Source organism: Idiotropiscis lumnitzeri, chromosome 8, assembly GCF_059441095.1.
Source record: "Idiotropiscis lumnitzeri isolate Australia: NSW breed Sydney's pygmy pipehorse chromosome 8, RoL_Ilum_1.0, whole genome shotgun sequence".
NCBI lineage: Eukaryota > Metazoa > Chordata > Actinopteri > Syngnathiformes > Syngnathidae > Idiotropiscis > Idiotropiscis lumnitzeri.
In genome coordinates, this window is record NC_142398.1 from 2877017 (window position 1) to 2898560 (window position 21544).

Sequence of the window (21544 nt, forward strand, 5' to 3'; positions counted from 1 at the left end):
TGCAACCGCATTTAAGCACTCCTTCACAACTTCCTTTTTTATGTTTCCCCAAAATCCATGATACTTTTAGTGAACATTCGTTTGCATGCCGCTGGGCTGTAAACGAAACTGTAAAAATCTGTTATACTGCACTCGATGTTTCGATGTTTTTACGTGCGCTCACCTCAAACTTCAGCGGATAACTTTGCAAAAAAGGGCGGTGATTTGTTTCGTAGTGGCGCTGCGCAATGTTGCGACTGTTTCGGAGCATATGATGCACACTGGTTTTGAATCGGCTGCAGCCTGAACAAAACTAAATTTCTCCGTCCATTCGTTTAAAACAACACACATCGACCTTGCTAACTTTTTAGCAAGGCATACTGTCAGCAGCACTTTCTTCCGGTCTGCTGCGCAATTGGCAGTGGATCGTAAACAAAAGATTTGATTGGCTCAAATCAGTGACGCCATTTCCGTATTAAGTAGAATTGCACCGTCAACGTTTGCGAATGCGCCCTGAAAAAAATTCATCATAGATTGGTCATGGGTCCGGTCCGAACCATCTGTCGGTCCGGATCCGGACTGCGGTCCACCATTTGGTGATCCCTGCCATATATGATATATCCTGATATATAATAATCCCTGTATATAATAATCATTAGCTGGCTAATTTACTATTCAAATCCGCTTACTTTATTGTGGGTTTATTATTTTGCTAAGTGTTTCGTCAAGCCGAAGTGGTGCTTTTGATGTGTTCTGAGGCAATTTTTGAGATGAACGTTTAGCTTCCTTGCAAACACATCACACGCACGAAGGGCCGGACTAAAATCTACCTCCGTCCTTTAGCGAGTTTAGGCGTGTATGTGGATGTGTCTTGTGTTTATGTTGGGTGGGTGGAATGTGTTTTAATTTTTTGTTGTAATTTGGAGGTTTTTATTGTACAGCACTTTGAGCTGGATTTTATGTATGAAAAGTGCTAAATAAATAAAATTGGATTGATTGATTGAATGACAACTTCAGTTAATTACAGTTGTAAATTTTTTTGCACTTCTAAAACAGAAAAGGAAGAAAAGAGGCATCAAGTTTGTTGATGTTTATTGAAGAAACAGAACCATGCGGGCTCGACACATCCAGCACAAATTCGACAAATCCGTGACTCCTCTCCAGACTCAACGTGGTTTACCCGTCAGTACGTATGACGTGAAAGAGCGTGACGTTGTAGAGCACTTGGTGACCGTTGTTCCAGGTGTAGAGCGCCCTCTCTCTGGGATTGTAGTCCATCATGCTGATGTGCGAGTAGAGGTTGTGGAAGGGCACGTCCGTGTACTCGTAGGTGGATGTGTTGGTATTGTAGGCGAAGTGGACCTTGGCTCCGGCCAGGTGCGAGTTGGTGACGTAGAGGACGCCGCAGATCATGAAGGCCTCGCCTGCGCTGCGTTTCGGGAAGCCAGTGGACCAGCTACGTATTACGTCCAGGGAACGAGGGCACAGGCGGCTCACCTGAGCGCAAAGCAGATGGAGAAACCGCTGATTAAATATGTGAATGAATGCTAGCATTAGCCAGGTACAATCAGCTCTTATAAAAGCTTACTATGGCTAGTTACAATCAGCCAAAACACAATGTTGATGAATGCTAATTTCAGACAGTTCCAAAAATTTACTAAAAAGTCCGATGACGTATGTTACCTTGTTAACTAACATCTCTAAGAAATGCTAATATCAGTTATAAAAAAAAAATGTTGACTAAGACATCAGTTGAGTTATGTTAACTTGTGAACTAACAACTCTGTGGAAGGCCATTATCAGATAGTGATGAAAATTGGCTGACTACCAAATCTGTTGAGTTGTATCGTAAACCAGGTATCTGTTAACTAACAACTCCGACAAATGCTCATGTCAACCAGTTAAAAATGGCTAACCAGCAACTGTGATGAATGCTAAAATTAACGAGTTAGGGCTAATGTTAGCTAGTCACAATCAGCTAATTGACAAATTTAAATCAATTCAGACGTTAGCCATTTAAACCAGAATTCTGATTAATAGTAACATTAGCCGTTTACAAAAATTATCTAAATCCAATGAATTCTAACGTTAACCAGTTACGACAATCTGTTAATTAACAAATCTGAAAAATATTAACGTCAACCAGTTACAACTGGCTCACTAGCAACTGTGATGTAATCTAACATTAGCCAGTTATGACAATCGAGCTAACATTTGCAAGACACAATCAACTAATTAAAAATAATGTTTGCTAGATAAACAAGAATTCTGAAATTAGCCACTTTTGAAAATAATCCAACTAACCACCACCCGGTGTCTCAGCACAGCTCACAAGATCATCAAGGACCATACTCACCCGAGCTCACACCTATTTGACCTGTTGCCCTCCGATAGGCGCGGCAGGTGCATCAAATCAAAGACTAACAGACTGAAAAACAGTTTCTTTTGAGAGCCATCTCCATGCTGAACTCTCGCACACAACTACATTTACCTTTTAGAACAGCAACATAGTGTGTTTTATTTGTTATTTATTTATTCAATTTCATATTTATTTAATTTTTCAATATTTAATTAATTTAAGTGAAATATTTAATTAAATTATTTGTTATATTGCACTGAAGAGGGGAGCTCTCCAATCTCATTTTACACTGAGTACAATGACAGTAAAGCACATTCTGATTCTTCTGATTCTGATCTCCATTGACTGCTAATGTTACACAGTTATATTTCATTCTAACTCAGTTGGATGCCAACATTAGTTTAAGACAATCTGTTACGTCACAACTCTGAAGTAAACAGTCACAACTTCGATGAAGGCTAATGCCTGCACGCTAGTTTTGTCATACCACGATGTTTCCAGCATTGGGTATGGATGTGTAAACGGCCCACAAGCCAGTCTCGTCGGCCATGAGGTCGATGTCGGAGGATCCCCCCCAGCTGTACGGGAAAGTGTTGTTATAGCCCGCGCCGCTCAGGCTACGCTGCAGCAGCACGCTGCGAGAGCGGAAGTGGTATTGCACCTACAACACACACGCACATAAACACAAACCAATTTACCTAAACTGTCCCAAGACAGTTGGGATAGCCTCCAGCATGCCCGCGACCCTCGTGAGATGAAGCAGCTTAGATAATGGATGGATGTTCTTTTCTTGAAAAAAATACAAACTTTTTTTTGTGAAAACACCAATATGGTGAGAAAATATTTATTTCAAGCAATTATAATGAAATTAATTATAAATAAAATCAAAATAGCATGTCCATCCATCCATTATCCATGCCGCTTCTCCTCACGAGGGTCGTGGGCATGCTGGACCTTATCCAAGCTGTCTTTGGGCAGTAGGTAAGGCACAACCTGGACTGGTTAAAAATAGCATGTCAGATTTTATTTTAAAGTTTTACACAATATACAAATAGATCAGTAAAAAAAACTGAATTCTATTTAATTAAATAGTTGTTCGGTTATTTAAAAAAATCTATTGTAATGCAATTAATTAGAAAGTGAAAAATGATCATGCATTATGTCACTAATAAAATGTGATTATTAAATGCTTGACTCTTAAATGAACCATTTCACAAAATCACAAAACCTAGAAAAATAAATACGTTTGATATTTTTCATTGTATTAAGTAAGTGCTAAAGTGTCCATTTTAAAAATCAAATGTGACCTTTGAGTAGGGCTGCACCATATTGGAAAAACATGCAATATGGATGTGGATTATTGTGATAGTTACATTTACCGAAAGAAAGATTTTTTTTAATTATCTTATGAAAGAAGTATTGGGAGGGTTTTTTTTTCATGTGGCAAAATAAAGTAGCTCAATGTGTTCTTTGCTTATTAATTGTAATTCTCCTAACAGAGTATAAGAATCACGCTTTTTGACAGGTGGCCACGCCCTACAGAATCACGCTTTTATCAAATATTTCCACGCCCCTCTAACATTTCCCCGCCCTACAGAATCACGCTTCTGTAATAAAGAAAATAGTATACAGCTAGGTTAAGAGCATGCAGCTAGGCAACCCCCATGTTTGTAGTTCAAACAGCTAAGCAAAGAAATATTAGATATTATAATATATAATATTATAATATTATAATATATTATATAAAAAATAAATAGCATGCAGCTAGGCAGCCACCATGTTTGTAGTTCAAACAGCTAAGAAATATTATATATTATAATATTATATATTATAATATATTATAGTTAAAATAAATAGCATGCAGCTAAGAAACAGCATACGGCGAAGAAATATTTAGTAGTTAGGTTAAAAAACAACATGTGTTTATGTCAAGAAATAGCAGCTAAGATATCATTAAGGTATTGTTTTACCAATTATTTTAACTTTCAAGGAGTAACATCATCTTGTCTGTATTTTAAGTTGGCTGTTGACACCCCCAAGTCATCTTTGCAAACATGCCCCGACATGTTTCCACGTATTTCTTATCTATAGTTGAACACACAAACGACCTCCAAGTTGTGGTGGTGGTTGTCAACGTAGACAAACCCATAGAATCACGCTTCTGTCAAATATGAAGGTTGATTTCCCCAAGCCATGTTTTCACATATTTCTTATCTATAGTTGAACACACAAACGACCTCCAAGTTGTGGTGGTGGTTGTGAACGAAGACAAACCCGCCCGCCCCACAGAATCAAGCTTCTGTCAAAAATAAGCACATCCCCTCCTATCATATCCCGCCCCCAGACTCAATATAAACAAAGCCCAAGTCACGCTCTGCACAGACAAACCAATTTTTCCCAGTTGAAGACCCAGACTTGCTCCTCGTGAAAAATGAAGATGAGCAGAACAAGACGTCGCCTGGCCATGGACATCACACCGAGGAGGGTGACAACCATTGCTGCACCTGATCAGGTTTCTAACAACATTGCAGAAATTTCTTCAGGTAAATGATGCAACTAATCCTTAACTATATTTCTATAATCAATAGCTATATAATATTTAATAAAAATAGAGCTTTGTTAAACTCGATAGACACTCAAACACCAAGCAGAGCCCTGCTCTCATCATCGTGGTGACACGATGAGGTCTGGTTGTTGATTTCGGCACACGTTCTACAAAGAGGGAACGTTAGTTTACCTTTAGCTGTTTTGTAAGGTAACAAAGGCAACAAGAGACCTCGTGGTGGGTAGACTTTGGCTTTGATCAAACCAAAATATTTATGAGGATCGTCAAAGTCTTTGCGGATAATGATTGGATGACCGAGAGGATAGGCGCCGTTGCTGTTGACAAAAGGATACAGAGAGGTGACATCGACATAAAACATTCGCTCGTTTGGAGCGGCCGTGTATCGCAATGTGAACACGCTGGTTCTACCCCCGAAAAGAGGCTGACGGAGTGCTAGGGGCTCAGGATGTTGATAATTGCTCATGAACTCTTTCACATGAGTTTTCTTCATGTTGAGCCACTCATGCTCTTTCATCACAGTGAGACGTACGCTCGGATCCGATTTCAAGGTCGCGAGTTTCTTTCGGCTGATGTCAAACAATTGTCGAAAGGTTTGATTTGTCAAAGGAAACCTCTCAGTTGGATTATAACAGTCGGTGACAACCATGATAAAAACAACCTAGATATTCAAAAACATGTTTTATACCATCAATTTCAACACAACCGTCTACGGTGTAGCGACCGAGTTGTTTTTCACCTCTATTAAGAGCGTGTTGTATCTGTAGTTTTTGACTGTGTATGAGCCACTCCAAATACTGCTATTTATTTTATATATAATATATTATAATTTATAATATTATAATATATAATATTTCTTAGCTGTATGAACTACAAAAATGGTGGCTGCCTAGCTGCATGCTATTTATTTTTTATATAATATATTAGAATATTATATATTATAATATCTAATATTTCTTTGCTTAGCTGTATGAACTACAAACATGGGGGTTGCCTAGCTGCATGCTCTTAACCTAGCTGTATACTATTTTCTTAACCTGGCTGTATGCTATTTTCTTAGCTGTATTCTATTTCTTAACCGTATGGTATTTTCTTTGCTGCATGGACTACAAACATGAACTACAAACATGGGGGCTGCTGGATGTAGGAAGGACGTGACGTACAGGGAAATAGGAGGGTGCCAGTAGGAGCAGGAGGCGGGAGGGGTGGAGACATCACCCTTCATTTATGACAGAAGCGTGATTCTGTAGGGCGGGGAAATGTTAGAGGGGCGTGGAAATATTTGATAAAAGCGTGATTCTTTAGGGCGTGGCCACCTGTTTAAAAAGCGTGATTCTTATACTTTCTCTCCTAGATGATGTGCATTTAGGTTTGCATCTGACTGGTCAAATTGGGACAAAACCATACAATAAAATAATAAAACGATTGCATGTCTTTGTGATATGCACATTGCACAGGCCATTATTGCAATATAAAGATTTTTACAATCTATTGCGCAGCCCTACCTTTGAGTACAAAATGTTTGCTCAGCCTTGTATGAATGTGCATTCCACTGTGGATGAATGCAGGCTTGTACACAGATACAGTCGACCCCTAGTGGTGCTCCAGCGACCAACACTTTTGCCCCTGATGAGGAAATTGCCCTTTGCCTGCCCCCATTTTTTTTTCATTCGCCAATATCTTAAATGTATATTCTGTCATCAAATTTTGGGCGTAGCTTGAGCACCCCCCCCCAAAAAAAATGTCTGCGCATGTGCCTGGGTAAATGTTTGTGATTTTTGCCTACCAGGATGTTGCTCTGGTGTTTGTTGTAGTAGAGCGAGCCATTGTAGACCACATGGCCCGTGCCGGCCCAGGCGTGCGGCAGCAGGTGCTGCACAAAATTCTGGCCCTTGGTGAAGTCGGCCATGGTGCGGTACTCCAGCACGCGCCGGCCGCGGTAGAAGCCGTCCATGGACCACACCTCAACCACAAACACAACAATGAAATATTTTTTGTGACAGCCCTATAAGATATCTAGACAAGATGCATTTTGTCAGGGATCAAAAGTTGTAATATACTGATATTAAAGTTAGAGGGACGAATTTCATTCTCGAAATATTACATTTTTTTTTTTAGAACTGACGAGGTAGGCGAGATTGATGACGAAAACATGATGTGACGTATATGAAATTTTCGTTGACAAGACAAGACAGGATGAAATTGTTAGCGTGTGGTTCGTCAGAAGCTGAACATTTATGACATCCCTTCCTATTGTACATGTAATCTGTCTTTCAAAACATTGCAGTGAAGTACAACATATCTTTCCTTTGGGCTCGCCCACCACCAGGACAGCACGCAAGGCGCATGCGCCGCGCATGCACCGTCACACATACTTGTGTCGCACAAACACGTCTGCGGTCATTCGTCTCGGCTAGCACACACTGACACGCTTCCTTTGACGGACCATGGCAACAGTGACACTCGCAAGGCTACTTCGCTCTGATAACCGCAAGCTATATTTGATTGAGTTTGTACTTGTGCTTCTGTACTATAGAACTAGTCTACTACAAGTCTATGTTGATTTTATGTTGCTTTAAGTGTAATAAAGCCACAACAGTTGCCAAATAAAACGTTTTGGTGCTCGTCTTATTTTGGAGCAATGAGCATCGACTCGATTGTTACGTTATCTGTCATGTCATTATCCACTCCGCTTATCCCGTACAGCAGAGGAGTCAAACTCATTTTTGTGGACGGGCCACATCGTAGTTGTGGTTTCCCTCAGAGGGCCGGTATGAATGTGAACCCATATAAATTGATTGGAAAGCTAGTTTTGAAATCAGAAACTAGTAAGTAATTGTTCAACAATTTTTAAATGTATTTTAAAAGGGGAAGATTGGTAACAAATAAATGACAATATCTCATATCTCAGTGTTGTTGTTAAAAGTGAAGAAAATGTGCCAGAAACAGGAAGTTGATGCAGATGGCCGAGTGGTCAAAGGCGCCGCGTTCAGGACCCAGTCTCCCCAGGAGGCCTGGGTTCGAATCTCGTGGCTGCCAGGATGGCCGAGTGGTCTAAGGCGCCGCGTTCAGAACCCAGTCTCCCCAGGAGGCCTGGGTTCGAATCTCAAATTTCCCCATTTTGGGACTAATAAAGGGAATATTATTATTATTATTATTATGATTTGCCCTTTGCGGGCCACATAAAATGAGGTTGCGGGCCTGATCTGGCCCCCGGGCCTTGAGTTTGACATGTGTGCCGTACAGTGTCGTGGGAGGGTGCTGGAGCCTATCCCAGCTGACTACGGGTGAAAGGCCCACTACACCCTGAACTGGTCGCCAGCCAGTCACAGGGCAGACATAGACACCGTAACTCAGTGGGAACTGAACCCACTCTGCCCGCACAGAACTCATGGGAGTGTACCACTACACCATCAGTGATCCTTGTTACTTTATATGTTTGTAATGCATAATACTTAATGGTCCATCCGAAAGTCTGCTATTGGGTGGAAACCTTGTATGCCTATTTTTAACTAAAACGGACTAAAACCTTTAGGAGTTTTCGTCGACTAAAACCGACTAAAACCTTTTTGAGTTTTCGTCGACTAAAACTAGACTAAAACTATCACGAACAGGAATGACTAAATCTGACGAAAATTACTAAGCATTTTTGTTCAAATGACTACGACTAACACTAAATCTAAAATGCCTGCCAAAAACAATACTGATGTCACACACGCACACACGCACACACATGCACACACACAGCGTAAAACTCACTCTGTTGTCAGAGCTGGGAATCATGGCGTCAGTCATCCAAGAGCCGAAGCGGGACCCCGATGCCCGCACCGTGATGGGACCGTTGACGGCTGTCAGGCGACCACAACCTGCCCACCCAGAACACATGAAAACAACATACGTTTATTTTGGTCCAATAGAAAATCAGTAAAAGACAAATACTTTTCTCCAAAGCCACATTTTTACTTATAAGATGATGTTTTTCCTTGAAAAAGTATCATTTAATTCTTAGAAGATAATGACTTAATTAAAAAAATGTACATTTATTCTGAGAGGATTTTTATCATGAGCAAATTATGTTTATTAAAATGGACTGAAGGCACGGTGGATGACTGGTTAGCACGTTGGCCTCACAGTGCAGAGGTCTTGCGTTTGATTCCGGCTGTGGCCTTCCCGGGTCGAGTTTGCATGTTGCCCCCATGCCTGCATGAGTTTCCTCCGGGTATTCCAGTTTCCTCCCACATTCCAAAAACATGCATGGCAGGTTGATTGGACACTCTAAATTGCCCATCGGTATGAGTGTGAGCGCGGATGGTTGTTAGTCTATGTGTGCCCTGCGAATGGCTGTCAACCAGTTCAGTGTGTACCCTGCCTACCGCCCGAAGATAGCTAGGATAGGCTCCAGCACCCCCCTTGTGAGGAAAAGCGGTACAGATAATGGATGGATGGAAAATTGACTGATTTCTGGTCAGATTATGACCCCCTTTGCAGTTGGGATAGTAGATCACCATCTGCATCTAAAGAAAGGTCTTGGTTCACAATGTTTTTGTTATAGTGGTAAATTAAATTTCATCAAAACAATTAGAGGTATTGGTTCTTGGATCATTAAGAGTGAATACTTGTACGAGTATCGATCTGGAAAAAAAGTAGTGCTGAACATCCCTACCCTAAATCCATCTCAAACTACGATACTAAAACACTTAAATGCCTGCAATCAGCAAAGAGGTAGACTACTGGTAAGTTTGGGGCAGACCTAGCTTGTTCATGCAGCTGTGCAGTCTGGTCTCCAGCATCAGAACCCTCCTCTGAAGCTCCTCATAGTCATACGCGCCCACCTCTTCCTGGATGGCTGTCAGCACCACGGACAGGTTGAACAGTTCACCTCGCAGGGTGGCCAGCGTTTGAACATCGGACCGGTATTGATCTGCCGTGGATAGGAGGGGCTGAAGCTGAGTCACCTGACCCTTCAGCTCCTGAACGGCAACAGCAAGCAAATCGTTAGCCGCCAAAATGAGGGGACTGAGACTAATAGGGGAGGTTTTTTTTTTTTTTAAACATTTTTTTCTTTTTTCTCTGGTCTGCTAGATAATTTGGTTAAGGAAATTCCCAGGACTGTCTTAATCCAAAAAATTTTAACTCAGTTAAATATTTTAACTCAGTGAACTCAGTTTGATTTACTTAAAAAATAATTTGCATACTTTGCAAATATTGTACCATATTAGCTGTCTTTAGCACGTCTCAGAACAAAACACTGTGTTTAAGTTACCACGGGCCTTGCAAACCAACACTGCTGGAGTGTGGCGCTTGAGGGCAGTTCTGAGAAATGTTTCCAAAATAAATGTCTGCGAAATTGTCTCCATTTAGATCGTATTTAAGAATCCAAGAAAGCTATTAGAACAGTCTTTGAATTAAATATACTTCACATCAGTGGTAGACGGTCAAGGCCTTCACTGCTGACCTAACATAATCAAGAAATCATCATTTTTATGACAATAATTCAAACAATTACACACATACATATATACATGTATATACATATATACATATATATATACATACATATACACCCAACGAAGCGTGTGATAGTTCACATCGCCTCAGGTCCCACGCTCAAATAATTAGATGACGTATATATATATATATATATATATAATATATATATATATATAATATATATATAATATACATATATATATAATATATATATATATATATATATATATAATATATATATAAAGAAATATATATATATATATATATATATATATATATATATATATATATATAAAGATATATATATATATATATATATATATATATAAAGATAGATAGATATATATATAAGCTAAATGTAGCTTCACCATGTTTGCAATGTTCAGACCCTTACATTGGACACATTGGCGTCTTTACAGTTTAGATGTCTCAGCATCTCATCACCTTTACAGTTAAGGTGGAAAACAGGTTTGAGGTTTGGCAGTTAGGTCTAGGTTTATGCCTAAGTGTACGATGTTCAGTTTAGAAAGCGGGTTCGGTTCGATTTAGAGGCTTAGAAAGGAATCCTTTAAAAACTATAAATATAAATAAAAAAAAAATCTAAAACAAAAAAAACAGAACAGAGGCCCCTTGGCTAGATGTTTCTCGAAAGAACCAATGTGAGGGGATAATCTTCTCGCACTTGACGGGCAAAAAGGTTTATTTTCCGACATTGTGTGGCTTGAAGTGGCGCTTCAATGGTAGCCGCATTACGACCGTGGAAGAAAAGCGCTTCTATTTTTTTCACCCTCATGTCTCACTTGCCTCTTTTATAAGACACTCAAGAGCCCCTAAGTTGCTGCTAATACTACACTGACTATGTTCAAATACCATTTAAATCGGCGAAAATTGTGGGAGAACTGCTCATGTTCTGACTCTTGTCATGAAAAAGATTGACTTCATTTAAAATACTTTTCATCCTCCAAAATTCCACTTTGTTCTTTTAATATGAAAAATATTTTTAACCAACCCCCCCCCCCCCCCCGAAAAAAAAAAAAAAAAATCAGTCTATACATTTTGGACCCCCCCAAAAAATCTATATTGTTGAGATTTTTTGAAATATTCGATTATTAAATTTTTTCTATTGAAGTAAGAATGATAATATAATTAAAACCTCTCTTTTTTTAATCCCACTTTATTTTTGTAAAATCACAATTTTATTTAATCTAACTGTTTCTCAACTTTATCCTAACAAAGCGAGTTCACCTTATGAAAAGAGCTTTTTATCTTGAAAAATAAGATTTTATGTAAAAAAAACAACAACTTTATTCTAATTAAATTTATGAGATTTATTCTAGAAAACATGCATGTATTTTGTTACTATTACCATGATTTAGATTTTGAAAAAAAAAAAAAAAGCACTTCCTATTAAGAACGTCACGCAAGATATGAACATTGGTTTATGAAAAAAAACTATAACCTCATCTTGAAATTATTCTAATATATCCTGGAAAAATTACAATTGTGATTCTCGGAATTACAGTTCGATCCCATGCCATATTGTCTATTCATTTCCGTTACTTCCAATCCTGTCTCTGGTCCCTGCTGAGAGGTGTGAAAGAACTGCCAGGCGAGAAGCGGTGATGACTTAAATGGAAAAAGCCCCAAAAGTCCCATCTGCTTGACATGGGGATAAACCCAGAGGACTCCCGTCGTGTGCCTCTCAGGCGATGAGTTGCGCAACAAGACTACTTTATTTTTCATGACTACACGGAGTTGGCCTTGCAGATTTTCTTAGTGGGGCTGAATCGAGGCCAACTGGATTGGGATGGAGATGTTTGAGGGTCTCCGTGGATTTGTTATCCGGGTCTTTCTTTTTTTTGCCTTCTTCATTGCTGAGTTTTATTTATTTGCCTTGAGTTCTTTTGAGAGAAGTGGTGCAGCTCATCATCACGGTTGTAAACACCGCCCTATGAAACAGTGCTTCTTCAAAGTGTGTTGTGCTTATAGGTTTTGTCAAAGATTCAAAATTTTCTTGGATGTTTAAAAAAATCAAGCACGCTTGTTTGTACAAAATGCTAAGTTGTGTTTGATACACTCATCAGCAAGTGTTAGGTTCAGTGAACATGCAAAATTATTTCAGTGTTCATGGGAAATAACTTGGACATACATGCTAAATTGTCTTAATATGTTCATGAAAACATTCACTAAATTATCTTTGATATTCTGAAACACACATTTAGTCCACTGAAGATGCCAAATTGTCAATGTTGTTGTATGTTAAACTCGAAGACTATCAATTATCTTCTATCATGTGTGTTTAAAAAAAAATTAAATAAATAAATTTAAAAAAAATTCCAAGATGGTGAAGTGAACGGCCGGGTGGTTGGCCAGCTCCTCAGTTGGTTGAGAAAAGTTGCTTAATGCACATGACTCAATAGCCAAAAGTCTAAAAAAATGGACAAAAACAAAAAACAAGAACAAAGACGAGGAAAAACGCTGAATGGAGACAGAACAAGTTGACGTCGTAGACTGGGAAGCAGACGCTAGCAAGAGAGCGGAAATGGAGAACTTCATATAGGAACTTAAAGCTGGGATTTTTGCCATCTAAGAAGAAATAAAATAATTTAGGATGGAGTTCCAAGAAGACCGGATCACATTCAAGGGGAGATGAATAGAGAGATCAACACAATGTGGGAAGAAATCGATCCCAAATGCTCCGAAAATAACAACTATGTGACGCGGCTGCTCACAACTTCACTCGAATTGCCTGCAAGCACAGCGCGACGTATCCAGCGTTGTCTTTGAGCACTGACGAAAAAGCCTGGCCAAGAGGCGACTCCAACATCTATTGTCACCAACGTTCTTTCTTTCGAAACCAAACAAATGATTTTACAAAAGGAATGGGGAAAAGAAAAGAAGGCGGTAAAGATAGGAGATAAACAAGTCTTCTTTGATCATGATTTTGCAACCTAAGTCCTTCAGAAACGAAAGACTGAAGCGAATATCAAAAGATTGAAACAAGAAGGAATTCAATTTCAGACCCTGATCTCCAAAGTGCATATACACTGGCCGAATGGCATGAGAACGTACAAGGATGCTAAAGAGGCAGCAAAACTGAAAACCTGAACGATGGGCGAACAAAGAAAACTCAAATGTATAAAGCATTCAGGAAAGAACTAAAACCTTTACTTTTGGCATCAATAAATTACTGGAAACAAATTGGCTTCAATAGTAAGTTTGTGCAATGTGTTAGATCACTATACCCTCAACCCTATGCTAGAATTCAAATGAATGGTAAGCTGACAACGACAATACATCTACAAAGGTACTAGACAGGGTTGCTGTCTCTCACCCACTTGACTTTATAAAGCCACTACCGCATGTAGTTTGACAGCGTGGGGAACAATAAACAACAATAAACAGAAATGGAAACAAGATGACATCATAGCGTACCTCAGACACCCAGGGGACTCCCGACCCGCGCTAATGAAAAAACACTACATTCCATCGAGGCTGATACAGGAAACATTTCATTTCAACTGGAATCAAGAAACGATCAAATATTTAGGGGACCACATCACGTAAAAACAGACAAATCTCTACAAGTTGAATTAAGATATTATTAATCGGGAAATTGAATAGGGGATGGTGTACTTTAACAATGGATTTTACCTCACAAATTGAGGAAAAGAATGAATATATTGCCTCTGCTTCTCTATATGTTTCAATCCTTAGGGGTTCCACAAACACTGTTTGGAAATTGCAATGGGACGCAACTTTACATTTAACTAAAGAACAAGGAGGTATGGGCCACCCAAATTTAAAGGAGTACTTCTAATTCAAATATATTGTTGGTTTAATACACAAAATGCAGCAAAGTAGAAAGATATGGAAAGCCAGTTTGATGGTCACCCGATTCAGGCTGCTGTTGGAAGCAATGTATGAGAAGGTGTTGGAAAAGCTACACCCCATTTTCTCAGTCACTTTGGAGTTGTGGTTCACAGTCATCCGGAAATATAAAATTGAGGACATAACGCCGTTAAAGTGGGTGGCATTTGGTGAAAGCAAACCAGTATGACGGAATATAAACGGTGGAATAATAACATGGTTCACATTGTTGGGTGGAGAAAAGAAAAGTTTTCAGGAGATGGAAAAAAAGAGTATGATCTGGATAATGACAACTTTTCTAAATATTTACAAGTAAGGGATTATTATAGGAAGAAGATAAGAATGGATTGCTGTTGAGAAATATGGGGGGGGCTCAATTTTTGATCAAATCAAAAAAGGGTAACTCTCCGAATTATTTGTGCTGAATACAGCGCATTAATAGCAAATAAAAATTCAATCAATGATATAAAGATAAAACTGGGAATCTGAATTTGGGGTGGAAATCAAGAACAACAATGGCTTGGGATGTGGAAAGACCACCAATCAACCACTAGCTTACAGTCACGGAGGGAATTCTAATGAAAGAATTACGTTTTTTTAATTTTTGGAAACTCATAATTAAAAACAGATGTATTTTGGAGAATTAAATGCAAACCATGCACATACCTTCTGGAAATGTGATAAAAATAACACTTTTGTGGGAAAGGATACACACTGTAATGCAGAAAACATTCAGGTATAATGGTCCCTTTAACTGTAAGACCTTGTACAATGAATGACTTCAGCAAAGGAGTGATATCTGACAGGGATAAAAATATCTGGTGAATATGCCATCAGTGGCAAGTAAGAAAGCTAGAACTACAAACTAGTGTCATCTACAACCAGTAAGAAAAATAGATGGCAATTGTGGATGTGGATAATAGAGATTAGGACTTTTTGTATGAGATTGCAGTTCTTTTTATATTTTTTTTCGCCTTTACATTCTGTTTAGATGACATTTTTGAGTGAGTTAAAGAAAAAAAAAAATCAAAGTTAAAGACAAAAAGAACAACACACATTTGGTCAGTCTCAAACATGCTTAGACGCGAAATTCTTTTGATGTTCATGATGAATTGTCTTTGATGTTTACAAAAAACACGTACCTGTACGTTAAGGTTGCAGAAGACGCTAAATTGACTTTTCCAAAAAAGCGCATACAAGGTTTGTCAAAGATGCGTAATTAGCTTCGATATTTATGATAACGTATGTTAGGATTTTTTTGAAGCTACAAAATCATCTTGGACGTCCACAAAAACACGTACATTAGTCTTGGGGTTAAAACGCAAAATTGTCATTGATGTTGAAAAAACGTGCGGTAGCTTCGTCGAAGGCTCTAAATTCTTTGATGTTTCCAAAAATAAGTACAACACATGTACAGGTTTGCAAGGTTTTTCAAAGATGCTAAATTGCCTTTTACGTTTATGAAGTCTTGTTTTGTCAAAAACATCCATCCATCCATCTTCTGTATCGCTTCTCCTCTCTAGGGTCGCGGGAGGTGCTGGAGCCTATCCCAGCTATCTTCGGGCAGTAGACGGGAGACACCCTGAACTGGTTGTCAGCCAATTGCAGGGCACACAGAGACGAACAACCATCCGCGCTCACACTCATACCTAGGGGGAATTTAGAGTGTTCAATCAACCTGCCATGCATGTTTTCGGAATGTGGGAGGAAACCGGAGGAAACCCACGCAAGCACGGGGAGAACATGCAAACTCCACACAGGATGGCCGGAGCCGGGATCGAACCCACGCCCGATGCTGTCTCTCACTGTGAGGCCATCGTACTAACGAGTCGGCCACCGTGCCGCTTTTGTCAAAAACATAACATTTCGGTTTTCTGCTCACAAACCTTTGTACATTTGTGTCAGGGAAAACTCTCGATCAGGGTTCCTCAATCCTGTTCCTCGGGGGCAGGTGTCTTGTCCTCTTTTTCATCCCTCCCTGCTGCAACACACCTGATTGAAATGATCAGATAATGAGCAAGGCTTGCAGAAGCTAGATAACGATCCCGATCATTTGATCATTTGAATCAGGTGTGTTGCATCAAAAAGAGACGGCAGGACACCGGCCCCCGAGGAACAGGTTTGAGGACTCCTGCACTAGATTGTCTTTGGGAATTTACGAATACATGTACACAATTTTTTTTCTTGAGGAAGCGAGATTCTCATAGAATGTTAATAAAACCCTGTTTGCCCTTAACGCACGTTGAGTTTGTTGAAGACACAAAATTCTCCCTCCAAAAACACATACCTTAGGTTCCTCTTAAACACAATGTTGATGATTTGTTGATGACAAGAAAACATGTACTTTTTTTTAACAATATGTACATTAAGTTCAGTCACTATTGCCTGAGCACATGATATCAAATACGCTAACTTTGTCTCAAGACATGGGGAAAAAAGGCTCATCATGACACTAGGAAGTGGAGCTGTTACATATTGTATGCAGATTCAATCACTTAAATAATCAATAACCACAAGGTATTTTAAGCAACACAGTGGGAGGGGTTCCGAGTTGGCATGTGGGACACAAGGGGGGTTCCTCTCTGTAGGGGTTCCGGATGAAAGGAAGGAATTATAAAAGGATAGCCGGAGGCACAGTCAGATGATGAGGGAATGGAGGCATTAGCAAGTAAAATCGAGTCACGCGTTTTTTTTTTCTCTTCCGCACTCTCTCATTGAGTTAAATAAGATCCAGCAGGAGGAAATCAGCATTGTTTTTTTTTTTTTGTTTCCTTGCATCGTCTGGAAACAGGGGAACAATTTCCTTTATCAGAGTGAACCTGCGAGTTTTTGTTATTTTCAGTCAATTTATTCTTCTAACAATTTCATAATGTTTTTTCTGTTGACGTCAAAAACAAGTTAGTCACTGTCATATTCTTCAACATAAACGTGCATTTTAAAGTTTTTTAGTTTTCTACAACTTGTAATTTTGCTGGTGATTCCGTCTTTAATTGAGTTAAGTTTCATATGAACTCATTCACTGCACAGAGATGGGTAGGGAGCATCTGATGTTGCTCCACTGTACTTTTCAAACTTGGAAACCATTTCCTAATGGCCCATTTTAGGTATGAAATCAGCACAGTTTCTGAGTCCAATGGAAGAAATGGCAACATTTTGTGCAACCCACCTTTATTCTACTGCGGATCATAAAAGAACAGAAAAAGGAGAGAGTCTCTTCTTTCACTTAGGGGAGATTTGGTGTATATTAGGGATGTAACGATTTTCAAGCCCTGATTCGTACGTTTGTGTGAACTGGGAAAATGTTGAGTTAATGCAGTGCTTCTCAATTATTTTCTGTCACGCCCACCCCCTACAAAGAAGAAAACAATTTGCGCCCCACCACCACCACCTTCTCTCCGCCACAACTAAAAATAATAGAATTTTCGTGGCAAAACAAACCTACAACGTAGCGTTAATACTCGCAGCGCACAACGGGCAAGGAGAGCGCCACTGACAACTACTGGAGTGGATGGGCAATCACACTTTATTGGAGTACGGCATAGGGCTGAACAATTTCAAGAAAAAAAACAAATCACAATTTTTCTGGCTGATACTGCAATTTAGATTTTTTTTGCGTTTTTTTTAAATTCAGCTTCTGTGCAAAAAATCACAATATCTTCACAATGTACAGTGACATTTACAAACATGGCGGAAAATGCCAATAAACCATTAAAAAAACAATAAAAGCTATTACAATACAACTATTTATATTGCACATTTCACAACAGCTCTAATAGTGCAAGGACACGCAGGAGGTTTTGTGGGAGGGGCATTTTTTTTTCTCAAGTTCTCAAGTTTTACTTACTGTCCATCAAGTAGAATTTTGTATATTTGTATTTCCGTATAGGAAAATGCATTTTTAAACCCCAATTGTTTCGTACTAATGTACATGTTCTTTGTATATTGATGTTAGATTATGTCAATAAAATGTCCCTTTAGCAAAGCTAAATTGATAAGAAACGTTTGACATGGAACCTCTTCGTCGTGATGACGTCATAGATTTCCATGTTCCGGTTTGAGAGCGTCTGCTAAATTGCTAACGTAGTGGTCGTCTTATCTTAGGTTTTGATACGTAATGGTTGCAATACAACATTTCTGTTCATAGCTGCTGGCTCTCCGCCCAAACGCAGTTCGAGTCAGACTTCTGTTAAAAGTCGAGCGTACGTCAAAGCAATTTATTTTAGCGATTAGCGCCTCCTTGCTCGCCTCCTCGTTTAGAACGCAGCTTAGGGTCGTTTATTTGTCATCACACAGCTCGTTGCTGCTGCTGTCCACGGACTTAGATAAAGTAAAAATAAAGCTCATAGTGCTGCGGCCCACAGTAGCTTGGCAGCTAGTATTCAAGTAGGGGCGAAAGAAATTAGTTCCGGGACAACGAGCGACAGGACAGGGCGACGCTTTTTTTTTCCAATTAGTACTGCGTGCGTGATCTGCTGCATGAACTAGGGGCGCAAACAGCTTTGACGAGCTCCAACTCGCGTTGTCTGAGATCGCCTTTTTCTGTCCCAAAACATCCTACGGCGGAAAAAAAGCATGTTCCCCAGGGTCCCATGCGCCCCTCTCAGCATCGTACATGTAAAGGAGTTAAAAATATACTTTACCTATTCTTCTTATTCCTGTTTATATTTTTTAATTTCAATGATCATTTCATGGTTATTTTTGTATATGCGTGAATTTAATCTCAATTAGTTATTTTCATTTATGAATATTTAGTAATTTCCTGCGTAATGTGCGGCTGCGCAATCTGTCATTGTTGTTGGGCTTCCGTGCAAATTTCTTCTTCTCACAATCTGATGACAATTGCTGAGGGGAGCAGATGCAGCTGATATGATCTTGTGTGACAATATTGTCTTCTGTAGATTGCTGACATAATTTAATGCTGCAAACCAGCAAATTGAGTTACACTCAATGAATCCTCTGCATACACCCATTACATACAATAAACATGTTCAGATAAACTACCCCTATAAGTTGAATACAAATTGCGCCTAAATACAATTATAAAACAAACATCCAACATTTTATGGAAAACAGACAGATTTTTAAATAGAAAATGTCATAGAATTTGAAAAATGAAAAAAAAAGGTCATCTTATAAGATGAAAGTTTTATTTTTTTTTCAAGAAAATGCTCAAATCACAATTTTTTGCAGACATTTTTTTCAAGAAAATCAAATCTTATGAAAAAGAAGTCCTTTCTTTTTATTTTGGGGAAAAATACTCATATTATTCAAGATATGTCTTAATATTATCTGTTTTTCATTAGGCGGCACACTGGCCCGACTGGTTAGCACGATGGCCTCACAGTGCAGAGGTCGTGGGTTTGACCCCGACTCTGGCCTTCCATCCTGTGTGGAGTCTGCATGTTCTCCCCGTGCTTGCGTGGGTTTCCTCCGGGTACTCCAGTTTCCTCCCACATTCCAAAAACATGCATGGCAGGTAGATTAAACACTCAAAGGTATGACACCCTAGGTATGAGTGTGAGCGCGGATGGTTGTTCGTCTCTGTGTGCCCTGCAATTGGCTGTCAACCGGTTCAGGGTGTCCCCCGCCTACTGCCCGAAGATAGCTGGGATAGGCTCCAGCACCCCCCTTGTGAGGAAAAGCGGTACAGATAATGGATGGATGTTTTTCTTTAATACAGTTCTATTTAAAATGTTTTGGGGGATTTCTTTAGTTATAAATCATTTTTACAAGAAATAAAGTTATACTTTTGTGTATCCCTAGCGAAAACCTGAAAACCACACTGAATCACTGAATGCTTGTCAAGTTAATTGAAATAGTAATAGTAAATAGTGTGAAGCTCTGCGTGGGATGTGAAAAAAAAAACAGGAATCAGAAGAGGATAAATCCATCCATCCATTATCTGTACCGCTTCTCCTCACTAAGGTCGCAGGGGGTGCTGGAGACTATCCCAGCGATTTTCGGGCAACTGGCGGTGTACACTCTGAACTGGTTGCAAGCCAATCGCAGGGCACACAGAGGCAAACAACCATCTGCCCTCACACTCATACCTCAGGGCAATTTAGAGTGTTCAAATGACCTGCCATGCATGTTTTTGGAATGTGGGAGGAAACCGACGCAGGCACGGGGAGAACATGCAAACTCCACACAAGAACCCACAACCGCTGCCGTCTCTCACTGTGAGGCCATCGTGCTAACCAGTCAGGCCACCGTGCAGTAAAATTTTTATTATTACTGGTGACTCGTGAAACCAAAACTGAGGGTGCGCTATTATCATCAACTGTCTGCTTTTTTTTGGCACTTACAGACAACGTGGGAGAAAAAAAAAAGATAAACAAAACAAACATGATGATGCCTTGTGTCCTAAAAAATAAAGCGCTTTAAACTCTGCTGGATCTCAGAGAGCGTCTCACACATCAGAGCAGGGAGCCATCTGGAAAGGTTAGCGGTGAAACTGATTAGTACGCCGCTCGAGTGAAGCTAACAATCGCAAATGAAAAGCGAACGAACATTCTGCATCATGCTTAAGCTCATTTGACGGTGCCCGCATTGTGAGGACCAATGGGAGTGCTCCGTGTTGTAATGATGTTGACACGCTTGAAGTCTGGAAAGCGTCCAGCTGTGTTGGGGTTGCACTTTTGTAAAAATCTACAACAAGCCGAAAACACCAACATTCGCTAAAGATTATAAATTGCCTTTGATGTTTATGACAACATGTGTGTTAGGATAGGAATTATGACAAGTTGACACTGTGTTCCAAATTATTAGCCATATTGGATTTAAGAGTCAAAAACATTTTTTTAGTTTTTTTTTTTTTTTTGACAAAAGGTCTCTCAGGTGAGCCCAATTGAAGGAAAATTGATTAAAAGTGATCTTTCACATTATTAAGCAGGCAACAGGTTTCAGGCGGTATGGAAAAAAAAAAAAATCTTTTTGTTGTTGAAAAGTGTAAAATAGTACATGACCTTACTCAGGGTAGGAAAACATTGGATATTTCCAAAAAAACGTATGAGTGAACATCAAACTGTAAAGAAATCTGTTGTTAATTCAGAGCACAGGCGAGTTTGTGCCAAAAAAGGCAAAGAAAGGTTTGTGCCTGACAACTTCATTGGATCAAGAGAGAAGTTACTAAAAGGCCATTGCTGTCATGACCCGTGTCGGTCATGTCAGGTTTTTTGTTATTATTTTTCACATTTTTGCCATGTCCTGGGTTTTGTTTATTTTGTCAGATGAGTGGGGCGTTTCCCCTCAGCACTCGTCCCCACCAGCCACGCACCTGTTCC

At 39.5% G+C, this 21544-nt stretch overlaps 1 protein-coding gene across 1 annotated transcript in view; it reads right to left on the reverse strand.

Annotated features, from left to right (window-relative positions):
- Window positions 1-1054: 1054 nt before the first annotated feature.
- The window catches only part of LOC148331505 (noelin-2-like), a 37126-nt gene continuing 16636 nt past the window's right edge, over window positions 1055-21544 (reverse strand). Inside the window, exons 5-9 of the mRNA XM_088302836.1 lie at window positions 9652-9871; window positions 8661-8767; window positions 6688-6864; window positions 2826-2999; window positions 1055-1476 (exon numbers count right to left, since the gene is read on the reverse strand). Of these exons, the coding sequence (XP_088158962.1) occupies window positions 1156-1476; window positions 2826-2999; window positions 6688-6864; window positions 8661-8767; window positions 9652-9871 (999 nt within the window). The 3' untranslated portion in view covers window positions 1055-1155. The remainder of the gene's footprint in view (window positions 1477-2825; window positions 3000-6687; window positions 6865-8660; window positions 8768-9651; window positions 9872-21544) is intronic.